The following is a 19,127-nucleotide window of genomic DNA, read 5'->3' as shown; positions in this document are numbered from 1 at the left end:
TTTAAACTTTTTTGGTTACTACATGATTCCATATGTGTTATTTCATAGTTTTGATGACTTCACTATTATTCTATAATGTATAAAATAGTTAAAATAAAGAATAACCCTTGAATGAGTAGGTGTTCTAAAACTTTTGACCGGTAGTGTACGTGTTGTCTGACTTGGATGTGTTGTTGTTGTTCCATTTAGACCGGTCTTCGGAGCTGGAGAGAGAGGTGCAGGAGCTGAGAGCCCAGCTGAGCAGGACATCTGTCCTCAGTGAGGTGGACGATCTCAGGAGGACTCTGGAGCGCAAAGACCGAGAGAGAACACAGCTCTGCAACCAGGTCGAGGTACGTGTGTATGTGCGTGCGCGTCGATATGTAGGTGTGTGTTATGCATGTCTGCCTGAGTGAGGTTGAATCACATTGTCTTTATGCCACAGCTTCTGTTTGCTGCAAACGCTCTCTTGATCTTGTTAAGTGTGCCAAGTAAGACAACAGTCAGAGTAGAACATCAGTCATCTAGCTAGCTAACAGTCATTTATCCACCTCATAGAGCTGAGATTAGGCAGTTCACTGAGTGGAAATATCAAACGCTCCCTACTAAGCACAAAGATATAAACAACGTTGTAGTGGAAATATTTTAGACTTAATAAAGGTATAGAGCAGGGGTGTCAAAGTCATTCCACGGAGGGCCTAGTGTCTGCAGGTTTTTGGTTTTTCCTTTCAATAAAGCCCTAGACAACCAGGTGTGGGGAGTTCCTAACTAATTAGTGATGTTAATTCATCAATCAAGTACAAGGGAGGAGCGAAAACCCGCAGACACTCGGCCCCCCGTGGAATGAGTTTGACACCTGTGGTATAGAGGATATATTTCCACCGTCTTTTTTTTTGTTGTCTGTGCTATCTTCACTGAATCTCTCTCTTCTTCACCGTCTTCCTACCCCAGGTGTTGTCGTCAGAACTGGCGAGGCGCGAGCAGCAACAGTTGAGGATGCTGGAGCAGTTGAAGGAGATCCAAGGCCGTTCGGAGGCGTGTGCTGCCGAGAGGGCCCGGGCCCTGCTCAGGGCTGAGGAGGCTGAGGCCCGGCTCCAGGACAGCTCCACGAGGAGGGAGGAGCTGAAAACCAGAGCCCAGGAGGCAGTCAGACAGTGGAGGGCCAAGTGCAAGAGAATGGAGAGGGACATGGAGGAAATGAGGGGACAGGCCCAGCTGGACACGGAGAAAGCCAAACAGGTCTGTATTGAGACTGGGAGGTGACGGTGCATTGAAAGAGATGCATCGAGGTAGGTTTTGTGGATGACACTGTTTCTGATTAGAAGAGTGATCAAATGCACTCCGGTCACTCTCAGTTACTCTTGGTAAAGCTTTCTAATAGCCAAAGAGCAGATGCCAAAGCGTTTTTCGGATTCACACTGGCCTTATGAGGCTGAAGAACACAAGGCTCATATACAGGGGTTTGGAAGCGTGATCTGCTAGATCTACTGAGGCTGCTGGTATGGCTGGCTGGCCTTAGCTAAGTGATTAGCTGTAGTCAGTCAGCCAGGCGTTATTAGTGTGAATGTCACCACTCTTTTTTTCTGCGCTATGAGTCACCTCAAAACTCTCTCCCCAGCAGCAGCTGACTGACACCTGGCTCGTTCTCTACGTGACAAGAATGAATACCCTGAATAATTTCTCCTCTTAATAAATTAGGAGGCAGAGAATGAAGTGCTCAATTAACTGATTAGGAGTGGCGCTCTGAGCTGGGAGAAAGCCTTGCAGACATTCTCTCAGACAGCAGATTAGACAGTGGGGTGATTTGTAAGAGTTGGATCAGAGACGGAAAGACGAACCAATCTTTCTTAAACAGACCAGGGCTAAGCCTATAGCCTTAATACAAATCTGAGCTGAGCGACAGCTTTTCACTATCTACGTTGAAGCTGGTGTTTGCACTTTAAATACATTGTCCTCTTCACTTCTCCCCCTTCGTTTGTCTTACTCTCATCCCTCTCTTCCTCTCTTATTTTCCCCTCTCTTCCTTTTTCACCTCTCTCGTCCCTCTCCTCTCCCCCCAGGCGTGTAAGGAGAGAGAGCTGTCCCGGGCCCAGCTGAAAGCCTTCTCCCAGCAGACTGAAGGGGTGCGCAGGGAGCTAGCGGAGGTGCTGGGGCGTCTGGCTCGGAGCGAGGAAGAGGTGCTCCGTAAAGACGTGGAGCTGTCGGAGACGCGGGCACGTCACCTGGGCCTAGAGCAGGAAGTGAGGGAGGTGAGGGAGGCCTCCATAGCCCTGGAGGAGGAGGCCCAGCGGCAGTCTGTCCTGCAGGTTAGGCTGAGAGAGGAGAACCAGAGTCTGGAGGAGAGGGCTGAGGCCGTGGCCCGACGCAGCCAGAGAGACCAGGAGGTAGGCTACTTCATAGCAGAGTCTGAAAGGGCACCCTATTCTCTAATATACAGTTGAAGTCGGAGGTTTACATACACCTTAGCCAAATACATTTAAACTCAGTTTTTCACAATTCCTGACATTTAATCCCAGTAAATATTCCCTGTTTTAGGTCAGTTACGATCACCACTTTATTTTAAGAATGTGAAATGTCAGAATAATAGTAGAGAGAATTATTTCTTCACATTCCCAGTGGGTCAGAAGTTTACATACACTCAATTAGTATTTGGTAGCATTGCCTTTAAATTGTTTAACTTGGGTCAAACGTTTCGGGTAGCCTTCCACAAGCTTCCCACAATAAGTTGGGTGAATTTTGGCCCATTCCTCCTGACAGAGCTGGTGTAACTGAGTCAGGTTTGTAGGCCTCCTTGCTCACACACGCTTTTTCAGTTCCACGCACACATTTTCTATGGGATTGAGGTCAGGGCTTTGTGATGGCCACTCCAATACCTTGACTTTGTTTTCCTTAAGCCATTTTGACACAACTTTGGAAGTATGCTTGGGGTCATTGTCCATATATCCACATAATTATCCTGCCTCATGATGCCATCTATTTTGTGAAGTGCACCAGTCCCTACTGCAGCAAAGCACCCCCACAACATGATGCTGCCACCCCCGTGCTTCACATTTGGGGTGGTGTTCTTCGGCTTGCAAGCCTCCCCCTTTTTCCTCCAAATATAACGACGGTCATTATGGCCAAACAGTTCTATTTTTGTTTCATCAGACCGGAGGACATTTCTCCAAAAAGTATGATCTTTGTCCCCATGTGCAGTTGCAAACGTAGTCTGTCTTTTTTATGGTGGTTTTGGAGCCGTGGCTTCTTCCTTGCTGAGCCTTTCAGGTTATGTCGATATAGGACTCGTTTTACTGTGGATGAAGATACTTTTGTACCTGTTTCCTCCAGCATCTTCACAAGGTCCTTTGCTGTTGTTCTGGGATTGATTTGCACTTTTCTCACCAAGGTACGTTCATCTCTAGGAGATAGAACATGTCTCCTTCCTGAGCGGTAATGCGGCTGCATGGTCCCATGGTGTTTATACTTGCATACTATTGTTTGTGCAGATGAACGTGGTACCTTCAGACGTTTGGAAATTGTGCCCAAGGATGAACCAGACTTGTGGAGGTCTACTATTTTTTTCTGAGGTCTTGCCTGATTTCTTTAGACTTTCCCATGATGTCAAGCAGAGGCACTGAGTATGAAGGTAGGCCTTGAAGTACATCCACATGTACACCTCCAATTGACTCAAATTATGTCAATTAGCCTATCAGAAGCTTGTAAAGCCATGACATAATTTTCTGGAATTTTCCAAGCTGTTTTGAAGGCACAGTCAAGTGTATGTAAACTTCTGACCCACTGGAATTGTGATACAGTGAATTATAAGTGAAATAATCTGTCTGTAGACAATTGTTGGAAAAATTACTTGTGTCATGCACAAAGTAGATGACCTAACCGACTTGCCAAAACTATAGTTTGTTAACAAGTCATTTGTGGAGTGGTTAAAAAGCGAATTTTAATGACTCCAACCTAAGTGTATGTAATCTTCCGACTTCAACTGTATTGAACTGCTTTTGCCCAGGGTCTAGACATTAAAAATATGAATGAACTAAGCATAAAGTGACTTTAATTTCTAAGGAGTTACATAGCCTCCAGGCAGCCATGAAGGAGTTAACCTCCGCCCGTGCCCAGCTCACCACCCGTCTAGCTGAGGAGGCGGCGTTCAGGACGGAGCTCCAGAGGAGTGGGGTGGAGGGGGCAGCGCGGCTGGCCGCAGCCCAGGAGCAGAGGGCTTCCCTGGGGCAGCAGCTGGAGCTGGAGAGGGAGGTGCACCAGAGTGAGCTGGCCAGTCTCAGAGCCACTGTGCAGAACGGCCGGGCCAAGCAGGATAGAGACATACAGGAGACACTACGACTCTGTATGAAGGAGAGAAATGAGATGGAGCATCACCTCAAGGAGATCAAGGTAGGTACTGGTTCGTGTAAGGCGCATTCAAACTGCACCTTAGCCCGGGGCTAGGTGATTTTAGCCTGGGGCTAGGTGATTTTAGCCTGGGGCTAGGTGATTTTTGCCCTGGGCTAGGTGATTTTGCCTTGGGCTAGGTGATTTTAACCTGGGGCTAGGTGATTTTTGCCCTGGGCTAGGTGATTTTAGCCCGGGGATAGGTGATTTTAGCCCGGGGAGCTGTGATTTTAGCCCGGGGCTAAGGGTGTGTTCACATTTGCAAATTGTCAAGTGGGCTAGCACCAACCTTAGCCCAGGGCTAGCTGGCCATGCCCCGGAGCAGAGTTGGCACCGACTTTCCAGGGTTAGTCCCAGAAACACGTTGCCAAAACAGCCAGTGTGAAACAGGGTCAATAACAACACCTAGAATGTTTTAACTGTCCAATCACAAAAGCGGCACATTCACTTAATTGACATATGCTCGTGATGTGATGCCTGCACGTTATTTTGATAAGTAAACTCATATCATTTTAATCCTTCCAACTAACGCTACAAAGTCTACAGCTGGAACGTCAGGAAACGCTCCATTTTCCTCCGTTGCCATAGCTTTTCGATTGACATTTAATTGCATGTTACCATGATAATAATATTGTCGCATGATTCCGCCTGGACCATGCACAGCATTCTCTGTACGGGGAGAGATTGATTTTCAAAAGAGAGCAAGCTTTATACGAACCGTCACTGTTAGAAATCAACTGCTAGGCCAATGTCTGTTAGCCCAGGGCTTTGGGATACAAGTGTGAATCTTTGTATCCTCCAGGGTAAAGCTTAGCCCAGGGTCAACAAATGCTTGTGTAAACACAGGCTAAGCTAGCCCAGGGCCGGTCTAACCCGGGGCTAAGAACAATGAAGTGTGTGAAGGCTTGTAGAGTAGTCCTCACAGTTCGTGTATCGTATATTCTCCACTGCTTGTTATTAGCTTTATAATAGCTGTGGATATTTTAGCCCCTTGTAATTAATATTAATTAATTACAATTGGCTAAAATCTGTCGTTCTGCCCCTGAACAAGGCAGTTAACCCACTGTTCCTAGGCCGTCATTGAAAATAAGAATTTGTTTTTAACTGAATTGCCTAGTTAAATAAAGGTAAAATAAATCTAATAAATATTACTCCCTTGTAATTAACCTTGGTGGAACTTGATTCTTCAAAAAATGTTTGAACAACGTCAAGGTAACCCAACCGTAAAGTTAGAAAATTGTTATCTGGCATCGGTCCCGATGAAAGTGGGAATTTGAAAGTGGAAGTGGGAATTTCTCAGGAAAATGTTCAGCTCCGTTTTTCTTTAATATAATTTCAATTTCCTCCTCTTTGCCTATCCATGCAGTCCCAGACCTCACACGCCCAGTGCTTTGAGCCAGGGTGAATCTAGGACAGTATGTTCCTACAGGCTAGAGGTGGATAGAAAGGCCAGAATATTTACCCTCTGCTTCCCCATTCCCTTCAGTGTGACTAGCTCATCAAGGCAGCTAGGCAAATAGGGGCTTGGACACCCCTGAAATCCACACACACACCTGAGTAGAAGCTGGTCAGGGTCCTGTTGGTTCCAGACTTGGTGCATCGGTACCACTTGCTGTGCGGTGGCAGAGAGAACAGCCTATGACTTGGATGGCTCGAGTCTTTCCCTTCCTTCTCTGAGCTCATGTTCACAATCCTCCAGCGTCCTTCCTCGCTTCCTAAAAACACTGAAAGAATACCTCCAAGGTCGCTCCCCTCAGACCTTCTCCTGTGTTTTAGTTAAAAGGTTGGAGAGGGTTTCCAATTTTAACCCATTTTATTTATTAATTCATTTTTTGTAACACGTTTTGCGCATCCTCCCTGCAGGCGGATGCCGCGTCGGACAAGGAGCTGGTGAGGGCTCTGCGTGTGAAGCTGGACAGGATGAAGACTGAGTGTGACCGGATGACAGAGGAGCTGAGCGAAGGAGAGGAGCAACGCTCACACCTCCGCGGGAAATACCAGCTACTCAAGCAGGAACTGGACGACAAGGTGAGCCCCAAATGGTCTTCCCCAAAGACTTAGATAGAATACAATAGGTAGCTTTTCACCACAGATCTAGGATCAGCTTAATGCTGGGCTTGAACAAACACCTTCACAGCCTTTATGACCACAGACAGTTTTACCTACAGAACTAAAGAATACAAGCCATCCAATCCTCTGTCAGAGATCATTGTATTTATCTAAGTAACTAAAGGCCTGCTGGCTCAGTATCCACTGAGTGGCCTAGTTCCTTTTAAAGTTACACACACAGACACGTTAAAATCTGGACCCCTACAAATCATCTGGGCTAAACAGTCTGGACCCTCTCTTTCTAAAATGATCCGCTGCAATTGTTGCAACCCCTATTACTAGCCTGTTCAACCTCTCTTTCGTATCGTCTGAGATCCCTAAAGATAGGAAAGCTGCCGCGGTCATCCCCCTCTTCAAAGGGGGAGACACTAGACCCAAACTGCTACAGACCTATATCTATCCTACCCTGCCTTTCTAAAGTCTTCGAAAGCCAAGTTAACAAACAGATCACCGACCATATTGAATCCCATCGTACCTTCTCCGCCATGCAATCTGGTTTCCGAGTTGATCTTGGGTGCACCTCAGCCACGCTCAAGGTCCTAAACGATATCATAACCGCCAGCGATAAAAGACAATACTGGCAGCTGTCTTCATTGACCTGGCCGAGGCTTTCATCTCGTCAATCACCTCGTTCTTATCGGCAGATTCAACAGCCTTGGTTTCTCAAATGACTGTCTCGCCTGGTTCACCAACTACTTCTCAGATAGAGTTCATTGTGTCAAATGGGAGGGCCTGTTGTCTGGACCTCTTGCAGTCTCTTTGGGGGTGCTACAGGGTTCACATCTCGGGCCGACTCTTTTCTCTGTATACATCAATGATGTCGCTCTTGCTGCTGGTGATTCTCTGATCCACCACTACGCAGACGACACCATTCTGTATACATCTGGCCCTTCTTTGGACACTGTGCTAACAAACCTCCAAACGAGCTTCAACGCCATACAACACTCCTTCCGTGGCCTACAAATGCTCTTAAAACGCTAGTAAAACTAAATGCATGCTCTTCAACCGATCACTGTCCGCGTCCGCCCGCCCGTCCAGCATCACTACTCTGGACGGTTCTGACTTAGAATATGTGGACAACTACAAATACCTAGGTGTCTGGTTAGACTGTAAACTCTCCTTCCAGACTCACATTAAGGATCTCCAATCCAAAATTACATCTAGAATCGCCTTCCTATTTCGCAACAAAGCATCCTTCACTCATGCTGCCAAACATACCCTCGTAAAACTGACCATCCTACCGATCCTTGACTTCGGCGATGTCATTTACAAAATAGCCTCCAACACTCTACTCAGCAAATTGGATGCAGTCTATCACAGTGCCATACGTTTTGTCACCAAAGCCCCATATACTACCCACCACTGCGGCCTGTATGCTCTCGTTGGCTGGCCCTTGCTTCATATTTGTCGCCAAACCCACTGGCTCCAGGTCATCTATAAGTCGTTGCTAGGTAAAGCCCCGCCTTATCTCAGCTCACTGGTCACCATAGCAGCACCAAACCGCAGCACGCGCTCCAGCAGGTATATTTCACTGGTCACCCCCAAAGCCAACTCCTACTTTGGCCGCCTTTCCTTCCAGTTCTCTGCTGACAATGACTGGAATGAATTGCAAAAATCACTGAAGCTGGAGTCTTATATCTCCCTCACTAACTTTAAGCATCAGCTGTCAGAGCAGCTTACCGATCACTGTACCTGTACACAGCCTATCTGTAAATATCCTCATCCCAACTACCTTATCCCCATATTGTTATTTATTTTTTTGCTCCTTTGCACCCCAGTATCTGTACTTGCACATTCATCTTCTGCACATCTATCACTCCAATGTTTAATTGCTAAATTTTAATTATTTTGCAACTATGGCCTATTTATTGCCTTACCTCCCTAATCTTACTACATTTGCACACACTGTATATCGAATATTCTATTGTGTTATTGACTGTACGTTTGTTTATCCCATGTGTAACTCTGTGTTGTTTGTGTCGCACTGCTTTGCTTTATCTTGGCCAGGTTGTAGTTGTAAATGAGAACTTGTTCTCAACTAGCCTACCTGGTTAAATAAAGGTGAAATAAAAATACAAATAAATGATCCACACATCCACACACAGCCTCCCTCTCCCCTTGGCCCCTGGCCGGTTAGTTTACATTGACATATTGATTATGTATTGATTAATGTATCTCCATAGAGACCCAGAGAGTATTGACTCTGTATGGGGAGGTGGAGCTGACACTAGAACGTGGAGTGAGAGGTCCGATGTTCAAGGTTGTCTCTGCCCAACCTGTCCATCCGTCTGACTGTTTTTTCTAGGGTCTCTTCTGTTGTGATGTTGGAAATGAAAGCTTGGCCAAACTTCCATTATAGCGTTGTCCTCTACGTAGAGGAAGAACAAGCCGTAATAACCACAGTTGTAAACTTGAGCCACCTCTCTATCTCTCTCGCTCTCTCTCTGTCTCTCCTTCCTCCAGGTGAAGTGCATGGTTCAGGGAGAGGAGCGGAGGCGTGGGTCAGAGGAGGCTGTAGCGACACTAGAGGACAGACTGTCTCGTCTGGACACTGAACAGGAGTCCATCCTCAGTTCTGTAGCAGAAGAGATAGATGCTGCCTGCAGAGCACTGTTCAAGGACTCCCAGGACAAACTCAAAGTAAACACACCCCATCAACTATTCCCGATAGGCACACACTCATACACACCTGTACCTGTACCTGTTCCGTACTCACACTCCTACACACCCTTGCCTATTCCTCACACACACCCTTACCTATTCCACACACACTTTAACACACCCTTACCTATTCCACACACACTTTAACACACCCATGCCTATTTCTCACACACCCGTGCCTATTCCTCACACACACTTTAACACACCCATACCTATTCCTCACACACCCATACCTATTCCTCACACACACTTTAACACACCCGTACCTATTCTTCACACACACTTTAACACAACCTTACCTATTCCTCACACACACGTTAACACACCCTTACCTATTCCTCACACACCCATACCTATTCCTCACACACACTTTAACACACCCGTACCTATTCTTCACACACACTTTAACACAACCTTACCTATTCCTCACACACACGTTAACACACCCTTACATATTCCTTACACACATATACCTATTCATCACACACACTAACACACCCATACCTATTCCTCACACACACTTTAACACACCCATACCTATTCCTCACACACACTTTAACACACCCATACCTATTCCTCACACACCCATACCTATTCCTCACACACACTTTAACACACCCATACCTATTCCTCACACACCCATACCTATTCCTCTCACACACTTTAACACACCCATACCTATTCCTCACACACCCATACCTATTCCTCACACACACTTTAACACACCCATACCTATTCTTCACACACACTTTAACACACCCGTACCTATTCCTCACACACATATACCTATTCTTCACACACACTTTAACACACCCATACCTATTCCTCACACACACTTTAACACACCCGTACCTATTCCTCACACACACCCATACCTATTCCTCACACACACTTTAACACACCCATCACAAAGCGGCACATTCACTTAATTGACATATGCTCGTGATGCCTGCATGTTATTTTGATAAGTAAACTCATACCATTTAATCCTTCCAACTAACGCCTCAAACTCTACAGCTGGAACGTCAGCAAACGCTCCATTTTCCTCCGTTGTCAAATCAAGTCGCATTTTGTCACATGCGCCGAATACAACAGGTGAAATGCTTACAAGCCCTTAACCAACAATGCAGTTTTAAGAAAAATACCCCCCAAAAATAAAAGTAACAAATAAATAAAGAGCAGCAGTAAATAACAATAGCGGGGCTAAATACAGGGGGTACAGGTAAAGAGTCAATGTCTGGGGGCACCGGTGTCGAGGTAATTGAGGTAATATGTACATGTAGGTAGAGCTATTATAGTGACTATGCATAGATAATAACAGAGAGTAGCAGCAGTGTAAAAGAGTGGGGGGGGGGGGGGCAATGCAAATACTCTGGGTAGCCATTTGATTAGCTGTTCAGGAGTCTTATGGCTTGGGGGTAGAAGCTGTTTAGAAGCCTCTTGGACCTAGACTTGGCGCTCCAGTATCGCTTGCCATGCGGTAGCAGAAAGAACAGTCTATGACTAGGGTGGCTGGAGTCTTTGACAATTTTTGGGCCTTCCTCTGACACTGCCTGTGACACTGCCTGGATGGCAGGAAGGATGGCAGGAAGCTTGGCCCCAGTGACGTACTGGGACGTCCGCACTACCCTCTGTAGTACTTGCGGTCGGAGGCCAAGCAGTTGCCATACCAGGCAGTGATGCAACCAGTCAGGATGCTCTCTATGGTGCAGCTGTAGAACAATTTGAGGATCTGAGGACCCATGCCAAATCTTTTCAGCCTCCAGAAGGGGAATAGGTTTTGTTGTGCCCTCTTCACGACTGTCTTGGTGTGATTGGACCTGGGACGGCAGGTAGCCCAGTGGTTAGAGCTTTGGGCCAGTAACCGAAAGGTTGCTGGATTGAATCCCTGAGCTGACAAGGTAAAAAAATATGTCGTTCTGCCCCTGAACAAAGCAGTTAACCCAATGTTCCCCGGTAGGCCGTCATTGTAAATATGAATTTGTTCTTCACTGACTTGCCTAGTTAAATAAAGGTTCAATTAAATAAAATAAATAAATGTTAGTTTGTTGGTGATGTGGACACCAAGGAACTTGAAGCTCTCAACCTGCTCCACCACAGCCCCGTCAATGAGAATGGGGGTGTGCTCGGATGTGTTGTTACCTACCCTTACCACCTGGGGGCGGCCCGTCAGGAAGTCCAGGATCCAGTTGCAGAGGGAGGTGTTTAGTCCAAGGGTCCTTAGCTTAGTGATGAGCTTTGAAGGCACTATGGTGTTGAACGCTGAGCTGTAGTCAATGAATAGCATTCTCACATAGGTGTTCCTTTTGTCCAGGTGGGAAAGGGCAGTGTGGAGTGCGATAGAGACTGCATCTCTGGATCTGTTTGGGCGGTATGCAAATTGGAGTGGGTCTAGGGTTTCTGGGATAATGGTGTTGATGTGAGCCATGACCAGCCTTTCAAAGCACTTCATGACTACAGACGTGAGTGCTACGGGTTGGTAGTCATTTACGCAGGTTACCTTGGTATTCTTGGGCACAGGGACTATGGTGGTCTGCTTGAAACATGTTGGTATTACAGACTCAGACAGGGATAGGTTGAAAATGTCAGTGAAGACACTTGCCAGTTGGTAAGCACATGCTCTGGAATGCACATCCTGGTAATCCGTCTGGCCCTGCGGCCTTGTGAATGTTGACGTGTTTAACTTCTCTGGGATATGTGGGACGGTAGCGTCCCACTTGGCCAAAAGCCAGAAAAAAATTAAAATATATTACTTTAAAAATCAATCTTTCATGAAATCACACATGAAAGACACAAAATTAAAGCTACACATGATGTGAATCCAGCCAACATGTCTGATTTCAAAAAGGATTTACCGCGAAATCACACCAAACGATTATGTTAGCTCAGTACATAGCCACAGAAAAACACAGCCATTTTCCCAGCAAAAGATAGTAGTCACAAAAAGCAGAAATAGAGATAAAATTAATCACTAACCTTTGATGATCTTCATCAGATGACACTCATAGGACATCATGTTACACAATACATTTATGTTTTGTTCGATAATGTGCATATGTATATCCACAAATCTCGGTTTACATTGGCGCCATGTTCAGAAATGACTCCAAAATATCTGGAGAAATTGCAGAGAGCCACGTCAAATAACAGAAATATTCATTATAAACTTTGATGAAAGATACATGTTTTACATAGAATTAAAGATACACTTGTTCTTAATGCAACCGCTGTGTCAGATTTCAAAAAAACTTTACGTAAAAAGCACGCTCAAAAATAACAACATTTCTCCGCCATGTTGGAATCAACAGAAATACGAAATTACATCATAAATATTCCCTTACCTTTGATCATCTTCATCAGAATGCACTCCCAGGAATCCTAGTTCCACAATAAATCATTGTTTTGTTCGATAATGTCCATTACTTATGTCTAAGTAGCTACTTTTGCTAGCATGTTTAGTGCACATGTCCAAACGCTCGCGCAGATGCAGGCGAACTCGGACGAAAACTTAAAAAAGTTATACAACAGGTCGAATAAACTGGTCAAACTTAGTAGAGAATCAATCTTCAGGATGTTGTTATCATATATATCCAATAACGTTCCAACCGGAGAATTCCTTCATGTCTGTAGAAGTTATGGAACGCAAGGCGATATCATGAGGAAAGCGCATGACCAGGAACTGACATTTATTTTATTTTATTTATTTCACCTTTATTTCTGCCAGACCAATGACTGAAACACCTCCCATCCGGCCCCACATCACACTAGAGGCTTCTTTCCACGTTCTACAGACTGTTGACATCTAGTGGAAGGCGTAGGAAGTGCAAACAGATCCATATCTTACAGGAAATTGAATAGGCGATGAGTTGAACATTCTCACTTCCTGTTTGGATTTTTTCTCAGGTTTTTGCCTGCCATATGAGTTCTGTTATACTCACAGACATCATTCAAACAGTTTTAGAAACGTCAGAGTGTTTAATTTCCAATAGTAATAATAATATGCATATATTAGCATCTGGGAAAGAGTAGGAGGCAGTTCACTATGGGCACGCAATTCATCCAAAAGTGAAAATGCTGCCCCCTATATCAAAGAAGTTAAAGGTTTTACTCACATCGGCTGTGGAGAGCGTGATCACACAGTCGTCCGGAACAGCTGATACTCTCATGCATGTTTCAGTGTTATTTGCCTCGAAGCGAGCATAGAAGTAATCTAGCTCGTCTGGTAGGCTTGTGTCTGATAGGCTCGTGTCATGGCTTTTCTATTGACATTTAATTGCATGTTACCATGTCTATTGCATGTAACACCCTCATCTATCCCTCACACACACCCTTACCTATTCCTCATACACACCCTCACCTATTCCACACACACTTTAACACACCCTCACTTATCCCTCACACACTTTAACACACCCTCACTTATCCATCACACACTTTAACACACCCTCACCTATTCCTCACACACACCCTTACCTATTCCTCATACACACCCTCACCTATTCCTCATACACACCCTAACCTATCCCTCACACACACCCTAACCTATCCCTCATACACACCCTCACCTATTCCACACACACTTTAACACACCCTCACCTATTCCTCACACACTAACACACCCTCACCTATTCCACACACACTTTAACCTAAACCCGTAGCGGTGTTGTTAGAGAGGTGTAAAGATAAAGGTTTCTGTTGGGTCGACAGGCAGGTATTTACACTGCCGATGTGAATAGTTTAGGAGAGAGAGAGAGTGCCACTACCACACACACACACACACATCAGCAGAAGAGACTGCCTAGTGTAGCCTGTTTGCCAGACAGCCAGTGGATAAGACACACCATATATACACAAGTCACAGCACAGGGGTAACCCAACCAATAATACCTCATACAGTAATAATGATTAGAGTGACTCAGATGTCTATCTACATTAGATGATTTGCAATAATCTGTATTCATTCACAGAGTGAAGAGTGGGTTGGTAACGTGTGTTTGTTTGTTTGTAGTCCAAAACACAAAAGCCTTTAAATGTCCCAGTCTCTTAGTGCAATACAAAATATTCCCACAAACCCCTGTCCTGTTCCCTCTCCGCTGAGTTTAACGAACCCAGTTAGCCCTCTTTGCTCCAGCATATAGATTTTCCAATATGCACCGGGGCGAGTCGGCCTAATGCAATGTTCATCTGTAATTTGTCATGTTATAAAGGAGTCAAACTGTGTCAAGGATTGGGCTAATGAGGGGGATCATTAAAGTTAAAGGTTAGAGAGGAACAAGCGGCATTAAGCTGCCTTTCATTAACTATTACATAACTATAACATCTCCTTCATGCTACCCCTCTCCTCCTTCTTCCTATTTTTCATTCCTTCTCCCCCTCCTCATCTTCTTCATCCTCATCTTCTTCTTCCTCCTCCCTCTCTTCCTTGTCATCCTCCCCCTACTCCTCCTCTCTACTCCCCCCCTTCTCTCTCTTCCTGGAGGAGTTTTGAACAAGCAGCTGTTTATGTAGGCAGTATGCATCTCACACCCTGCTCCGACATCACTGCTCTGCTGCCTGTTCCATCTTTCTTTCATTTCACCTGGGTGCTGTCTGTCAAACAGTGCTTTTTACTCCTCCTATAATATATCCTGCGCTTTCACACCGTTTTATCAGCCTCCCAACATTACACACTGGGCTTTTGATCGCTAAAGGGTACAGGGAGAGAAAGGGGCAGGTTGCTACCTCTGTACATGATCACACACTTTCACACAGTTGTAGACGCACGTACGCACATGCAGGAAAGCAAGCGCACACACACACGTACACACTGTCTGTTATGCCCAACTCTGTCTGCCACTGCTGACCCACGCAGAGACACAGGCTGTGTTGACAGCAGAAGGGTATGTCAGGGGAGAAGATGTTTTTGTTTTATGTGACAGTCAGAGAATGTTGTGTGTCTCTCCCAACTGTGTGTGTGATGTTGCTGGAAATGGCCATTTATAGCTCTAGATAGGAGCGGTTTAGGGCTCTGGGATTTCTACACCTTCAAATCTTGATGGTTTCCATACTTCTAGACCTTAACTGTCTTTGTTATTTCTAGGCCATATCCCTCAATCCTGGACTCCAGAAAGACCCTCATCGCTGGTTGGCTGAGACCAAGGTACACTACATTATCCATCTTTTATGGAGATACTTTAAAAGCATTGACCCACCTGTCGATATTGGGAGAAACTGACAATTCATCAGGTTTTTGGGGGTGTGAATGTGAGAGACTGAGAAACAACCTGTGTGCGTGGCATTGTGGGTATGTAACGGTGGGTATGTAAATGAGGCTGTGTGTGTGTAACGGTGTGTGTGTGTGTGTTCCAGACCAAGCTGCGTTGGCTATGTGAGGAGGTGTCTGTCCATGAGGCCAGAGAGAGAAAGCTGCGTCGGCAGGTCCAGCAGGACAGAGAACAGCTGAAAGGACTGAGACAGAGCAGAGACTCTGAAAGACAGGCCCTGCTACAGAGACTGGACCAGCAGGAGAAACTACTGTACTCCATCAGCACAGAGAAGAAAGGTAGGGCTGGATCCGATTGATTGATTCATTAATTAATTGAGGGCCAACTACTAAAGCTCCCGTACATCAGTTTAAGAGCTGCAATATGGGCTCATTCAGGCTTTTTCTGTTCCATCTAGACGGTTGCTAATGAATTGTCCGACATGTAGCTAGCCTCATTATGGTTGTGTTTCTATCTGCTCGAGTGTCCTTGTTTTTGTCTGTAGTTCTTAATTTGTGTTCTTTTCTACAAATGCCTTGGTTTGTTTCTCTCATTTCTTCCTCCCACACAGGGAAGCTCTCATCTCTCCCAGTTTCTAAACTAAACTCTTGATAATGAGTTAGAGAAGGGGGACCCAGCAGAGCAGGTTTCATCACAACAACCAGGGGAACCTCTGTCTAATTCTGAGCTCTCTCCTCCCTCTGTTTTACACAGACTGACGGACGTACAGACAAAGACCTAATCAACCAGTCTCTCTCATTCAGACGTGCTGTGCTGCTCTGGCTGGAACAGCGTAGTGATGGGGGGTGCTCGATACAGTTACAAATCGCTATGTTATTTTGGACAATATTATATCAATACTTCAATATTTATTTTTGCTAGGTTGCGTTAACGAGTGCTAATCGACTGTACTGGCGCAAAAAACTCTGGTCACTTTCATCTTTCAGCTACTTTGTTCTCCATCTTCTATTTAAATAGGTAGATAGTCTAGCGGTTAAGAGTGTTGGGCCAGTAACCGAAAGGTCGCTGGTTCGAATCCCCGAGCCGACTAGAGCCCCGTTTCCACTGGCACTTAAAAATAGGGCCAAATTCGAGCTGACTCGGGTGGAATTCTCAAATTCGAGATGGTTCAAGGGAAACCAGGGCCAGCACAGCCCAGTTTCACAACTAGCTTGATTAGAATTCTGGTTGGTGACGCCATTACTATGCAACTGCTGGATGCTAACAGGTTTAGCTAGCTCGTCTGGGCTTGTGGCTGTTAGCAAGCACATGGACAAGCAGTACTGCAGTAGTCAGACATAACACGAATTACCACCATAGCATGATTCTTGATTCATTTTTGTGCTACACAATAAACTTTTATGTATGAGAACAGTCAGCCCTCTAATGGTAGCTACCTAACGTTAGCTAGCACATCAGAGTTGAAACAAGCTCGCTAGCTAGCGTGAGCTAGCAGGAATTATAGCTGGCCAGGTCATATTGAAAGCTAGCTACATAATATCAAACCTGTCATCTAGTTCGCTTGGTTAGCTAGCTAGCTAGATAATAAACAACGCCATGGCCAGCAAGGTAGTAATTAAGTTAGCTAGCCTTTTATGCTTGCGACGACGTTAACCGTTTATCTAGCTAGCTAATGTTAGCAAGCTAAATACGTGGCTCTGAGTCAGGCTGGCAATGGTTGGAGTTTGGATTAACGTTAATTACAGCATGGTGAGGGGGAATTACATTCATCAACATCTTGCTAGCTAGCAACATTAGCGAAGCCAGGCTTTTTCTGTTCCATCTACCGTCTAGATTCTAGACGGTTGCTAATGAATTGTTCGACATGTAGCTAGCCTCATTATGGTTGTGTTTCTATCTGCTCGAGTGTCCTTGTTTTTGTTTGTAGTTCTAATATGTGTTAATTTCAGCAAATGCATAACATTCACATATTGGTTACCTAGCAACATGACATAATTTCACATTTCTGGAGGCAGTGGAAACGCAATTTGAGCAAGCCCACCAAGCTGACTTTCTAGTGCCAATGGAAACGGAGCTTGGGTGAAAATTCTGCCGATGTGCCCTTGAGCAAGGCACTTAACCTTAATTGCTCCTGTAAGTCACTCTTGATAATAGCATCTGCTAAATGCCTAAAATGTAAATAATGAGCCAACATGTTTTCAGCATTTTTATTTCCCTGAATAATCAAAACATGCTCTCTCTTGTCTCGCTGCAGCAGACATATAGTGAGCAATATGTTTGGAATATCAAATCACAATAAAATCGCTGTATCGAATAGCAATAGATATAGAATCACATATATATATCGTATCGGCACCTAAGTATCGTGATAATATTGTGTCGTGAGGTCCCTGGCAATTCCCAGCCCTTACATTGTGGATCCTAGACACCATAGTAATTTGTATTTTTATTTAAACTTTATTTAACTAGGCAAGTCAGTTAAGAACAAATTCTTATTTACAATGATGCTGTCTAACCCCCAACTCTGCCTTCCCCTTAGGAAAGAGGCTGGTAGCTGTATATCTTTGGCGTGATTTGGTACAAAACAGCAGAAAACTAAATTGGGCCATCTGGAAATGTTCTCTCTCATTAGGAACGAACAGCAACACATCTTAGATGTATTTGTTCTATCTAGATATACAGTTCACTGGGTGCACTCATGTCTTTGATCATCATAACTTACTTCAGAAGTTTTCAGAGGAAGTTTTTGGTTGCTGACAGTTGCTGTCAGTGCCAGTGTACTTTTCTCACTCTTACTTTTCAATTGGTTAAGTTCAGGTCAGCCAACTTAAAGGCCCAGTGCAGTCAAAAACTAAATTTCCCTGTGCTTTATATATACACTGCTCAAAAAAATAAAGGGAACACTTAAACAACACAATGTAACTCCAAGTCAATCACACTTCTGTGAAATCAAACTGTCCACTTAGGAAGCAACACTGATTGACAATAAATGTACATGCTGTTGTGCAAATGGAATAGACAACAGGTGGAAATTATAGGCAATTAGCAATTACCACCCCAATAAAGGAGTGGTTCTGCAGGTGGTGACCACAGACCACTTCTCAGTTCCTATGCTTCCTGGCTGATGTTTTGGTCACTTTTGAATGCTGGCGGTGCTTTCACTCTAGTGGTAGCATGAGACGGAGTCTACAACCCACACAAGTGGCTCAGGTAGTGCAGCTCATCCAGGATGGCACATCAATGCGAGCTGTGGCAAGAAGGTTTGCTGTGTCTGTCAGCATAGTGTCCAGAGCATGGAGGCGCTACCAGGAGACAGGCCAGTACATCAGGAGCCGTGGAGGAGGCCGTAGGAGGGCAACACCCCAGCAGCAGGACCGCTACCTCCGCCTTTGTGCAAGGAGGAACACTCCCAGAGCCCTGCAAAATGACCTCCAGCAGGCCACAAATGTGCATGTGTCTGCTCAAACGGTCAGAAACAGACTCCATGAGGGTGGTATGAGGGCCCGACGTCCACAGGTGGGGGTTGTGCTTACAGCCCAACACCGTGCAGGACGTTTGGCATTTGCCAGAGAACACCAAGATTGGCAAATTCGCCACTGGTGCCCTGTGCTCTTCACAGATGAAAGCAGGTTCACACTGAGCACATGTGACAGACGTGACAGAGTCTGGAGACGCCGTGGAGAACGTTCTGCTGCCTGCAACATCCTCCAGCATGACCGGTTTGGCGGTGGGTCAGTCATGGTGTGGGGTGGCATTTCTTTGGGGGGCCGCACAGCCCTCCATGTGCTCGCCAAA

At 45.3% G+C, this 19,127-nt stretch overlaps 1 protein-coding gene across 1 annotated transcript in view; it reads left to right on the top strand.

Moving 5' to 3' along the window:
- Nucleotides 1–19,127, top strand: part of LOC129817781 (centrosomal protein of 128 kDa-like) — a 40,656-nt gene that overhangs the window by 8,774 nt on the left and 12,755 nt on the right. The window contains exons 12-19 of the mRNA XM_055873339.1: nt 190–332; nt 931–1,218; nt 2,040–2,363; nt 4,036–4,362; nt 6,223–6,387; nt 8,932–9,108; nt 15,209–15,268; nt 15,478–15,670. Of these exons, the coding sequence (XP_055729314.1) occupies nt 190–332; nt 931–1,218; nt 2,040–2,363; nt 4,036–4,362; nt 6,223–6,387; nt 8,932–9,108; nt 15,209–15,268; nt 15,478–15,670 (1,677 nt within the window). The remainder of the gene's footprint in view (nt 1–189; nt 333–930; nt 1,219–2,039; nt 2,364–4,035; nt 4,363–6,222; nt 6,388–8,931; nt 9,109–15,208; nt 15,269–15,477; nt 15,671–19,127) is intronic.

The sequence above is a fragment of the Salvelinus fontinalis genome, chromosome 20, assembly GCF_029448725.1.
Source record: "Salvelinus fontinalis isolate EN_2023a chromosome 20, ASM2944872v1, whole genome shotgun sequence".
Classification (NCBI taxonomy): Eukaryota; Metazoa; Chordata; class Actinopteri; order Salmoniformes; family Salmonidae; genus Salvelinus; species Salvelinus fontinalis.
The sequence above is the reverse complement of the archived record's forward strand: the minus strand, read 5'-3'. Positions and strand labels throughout refer to the sequence as shown.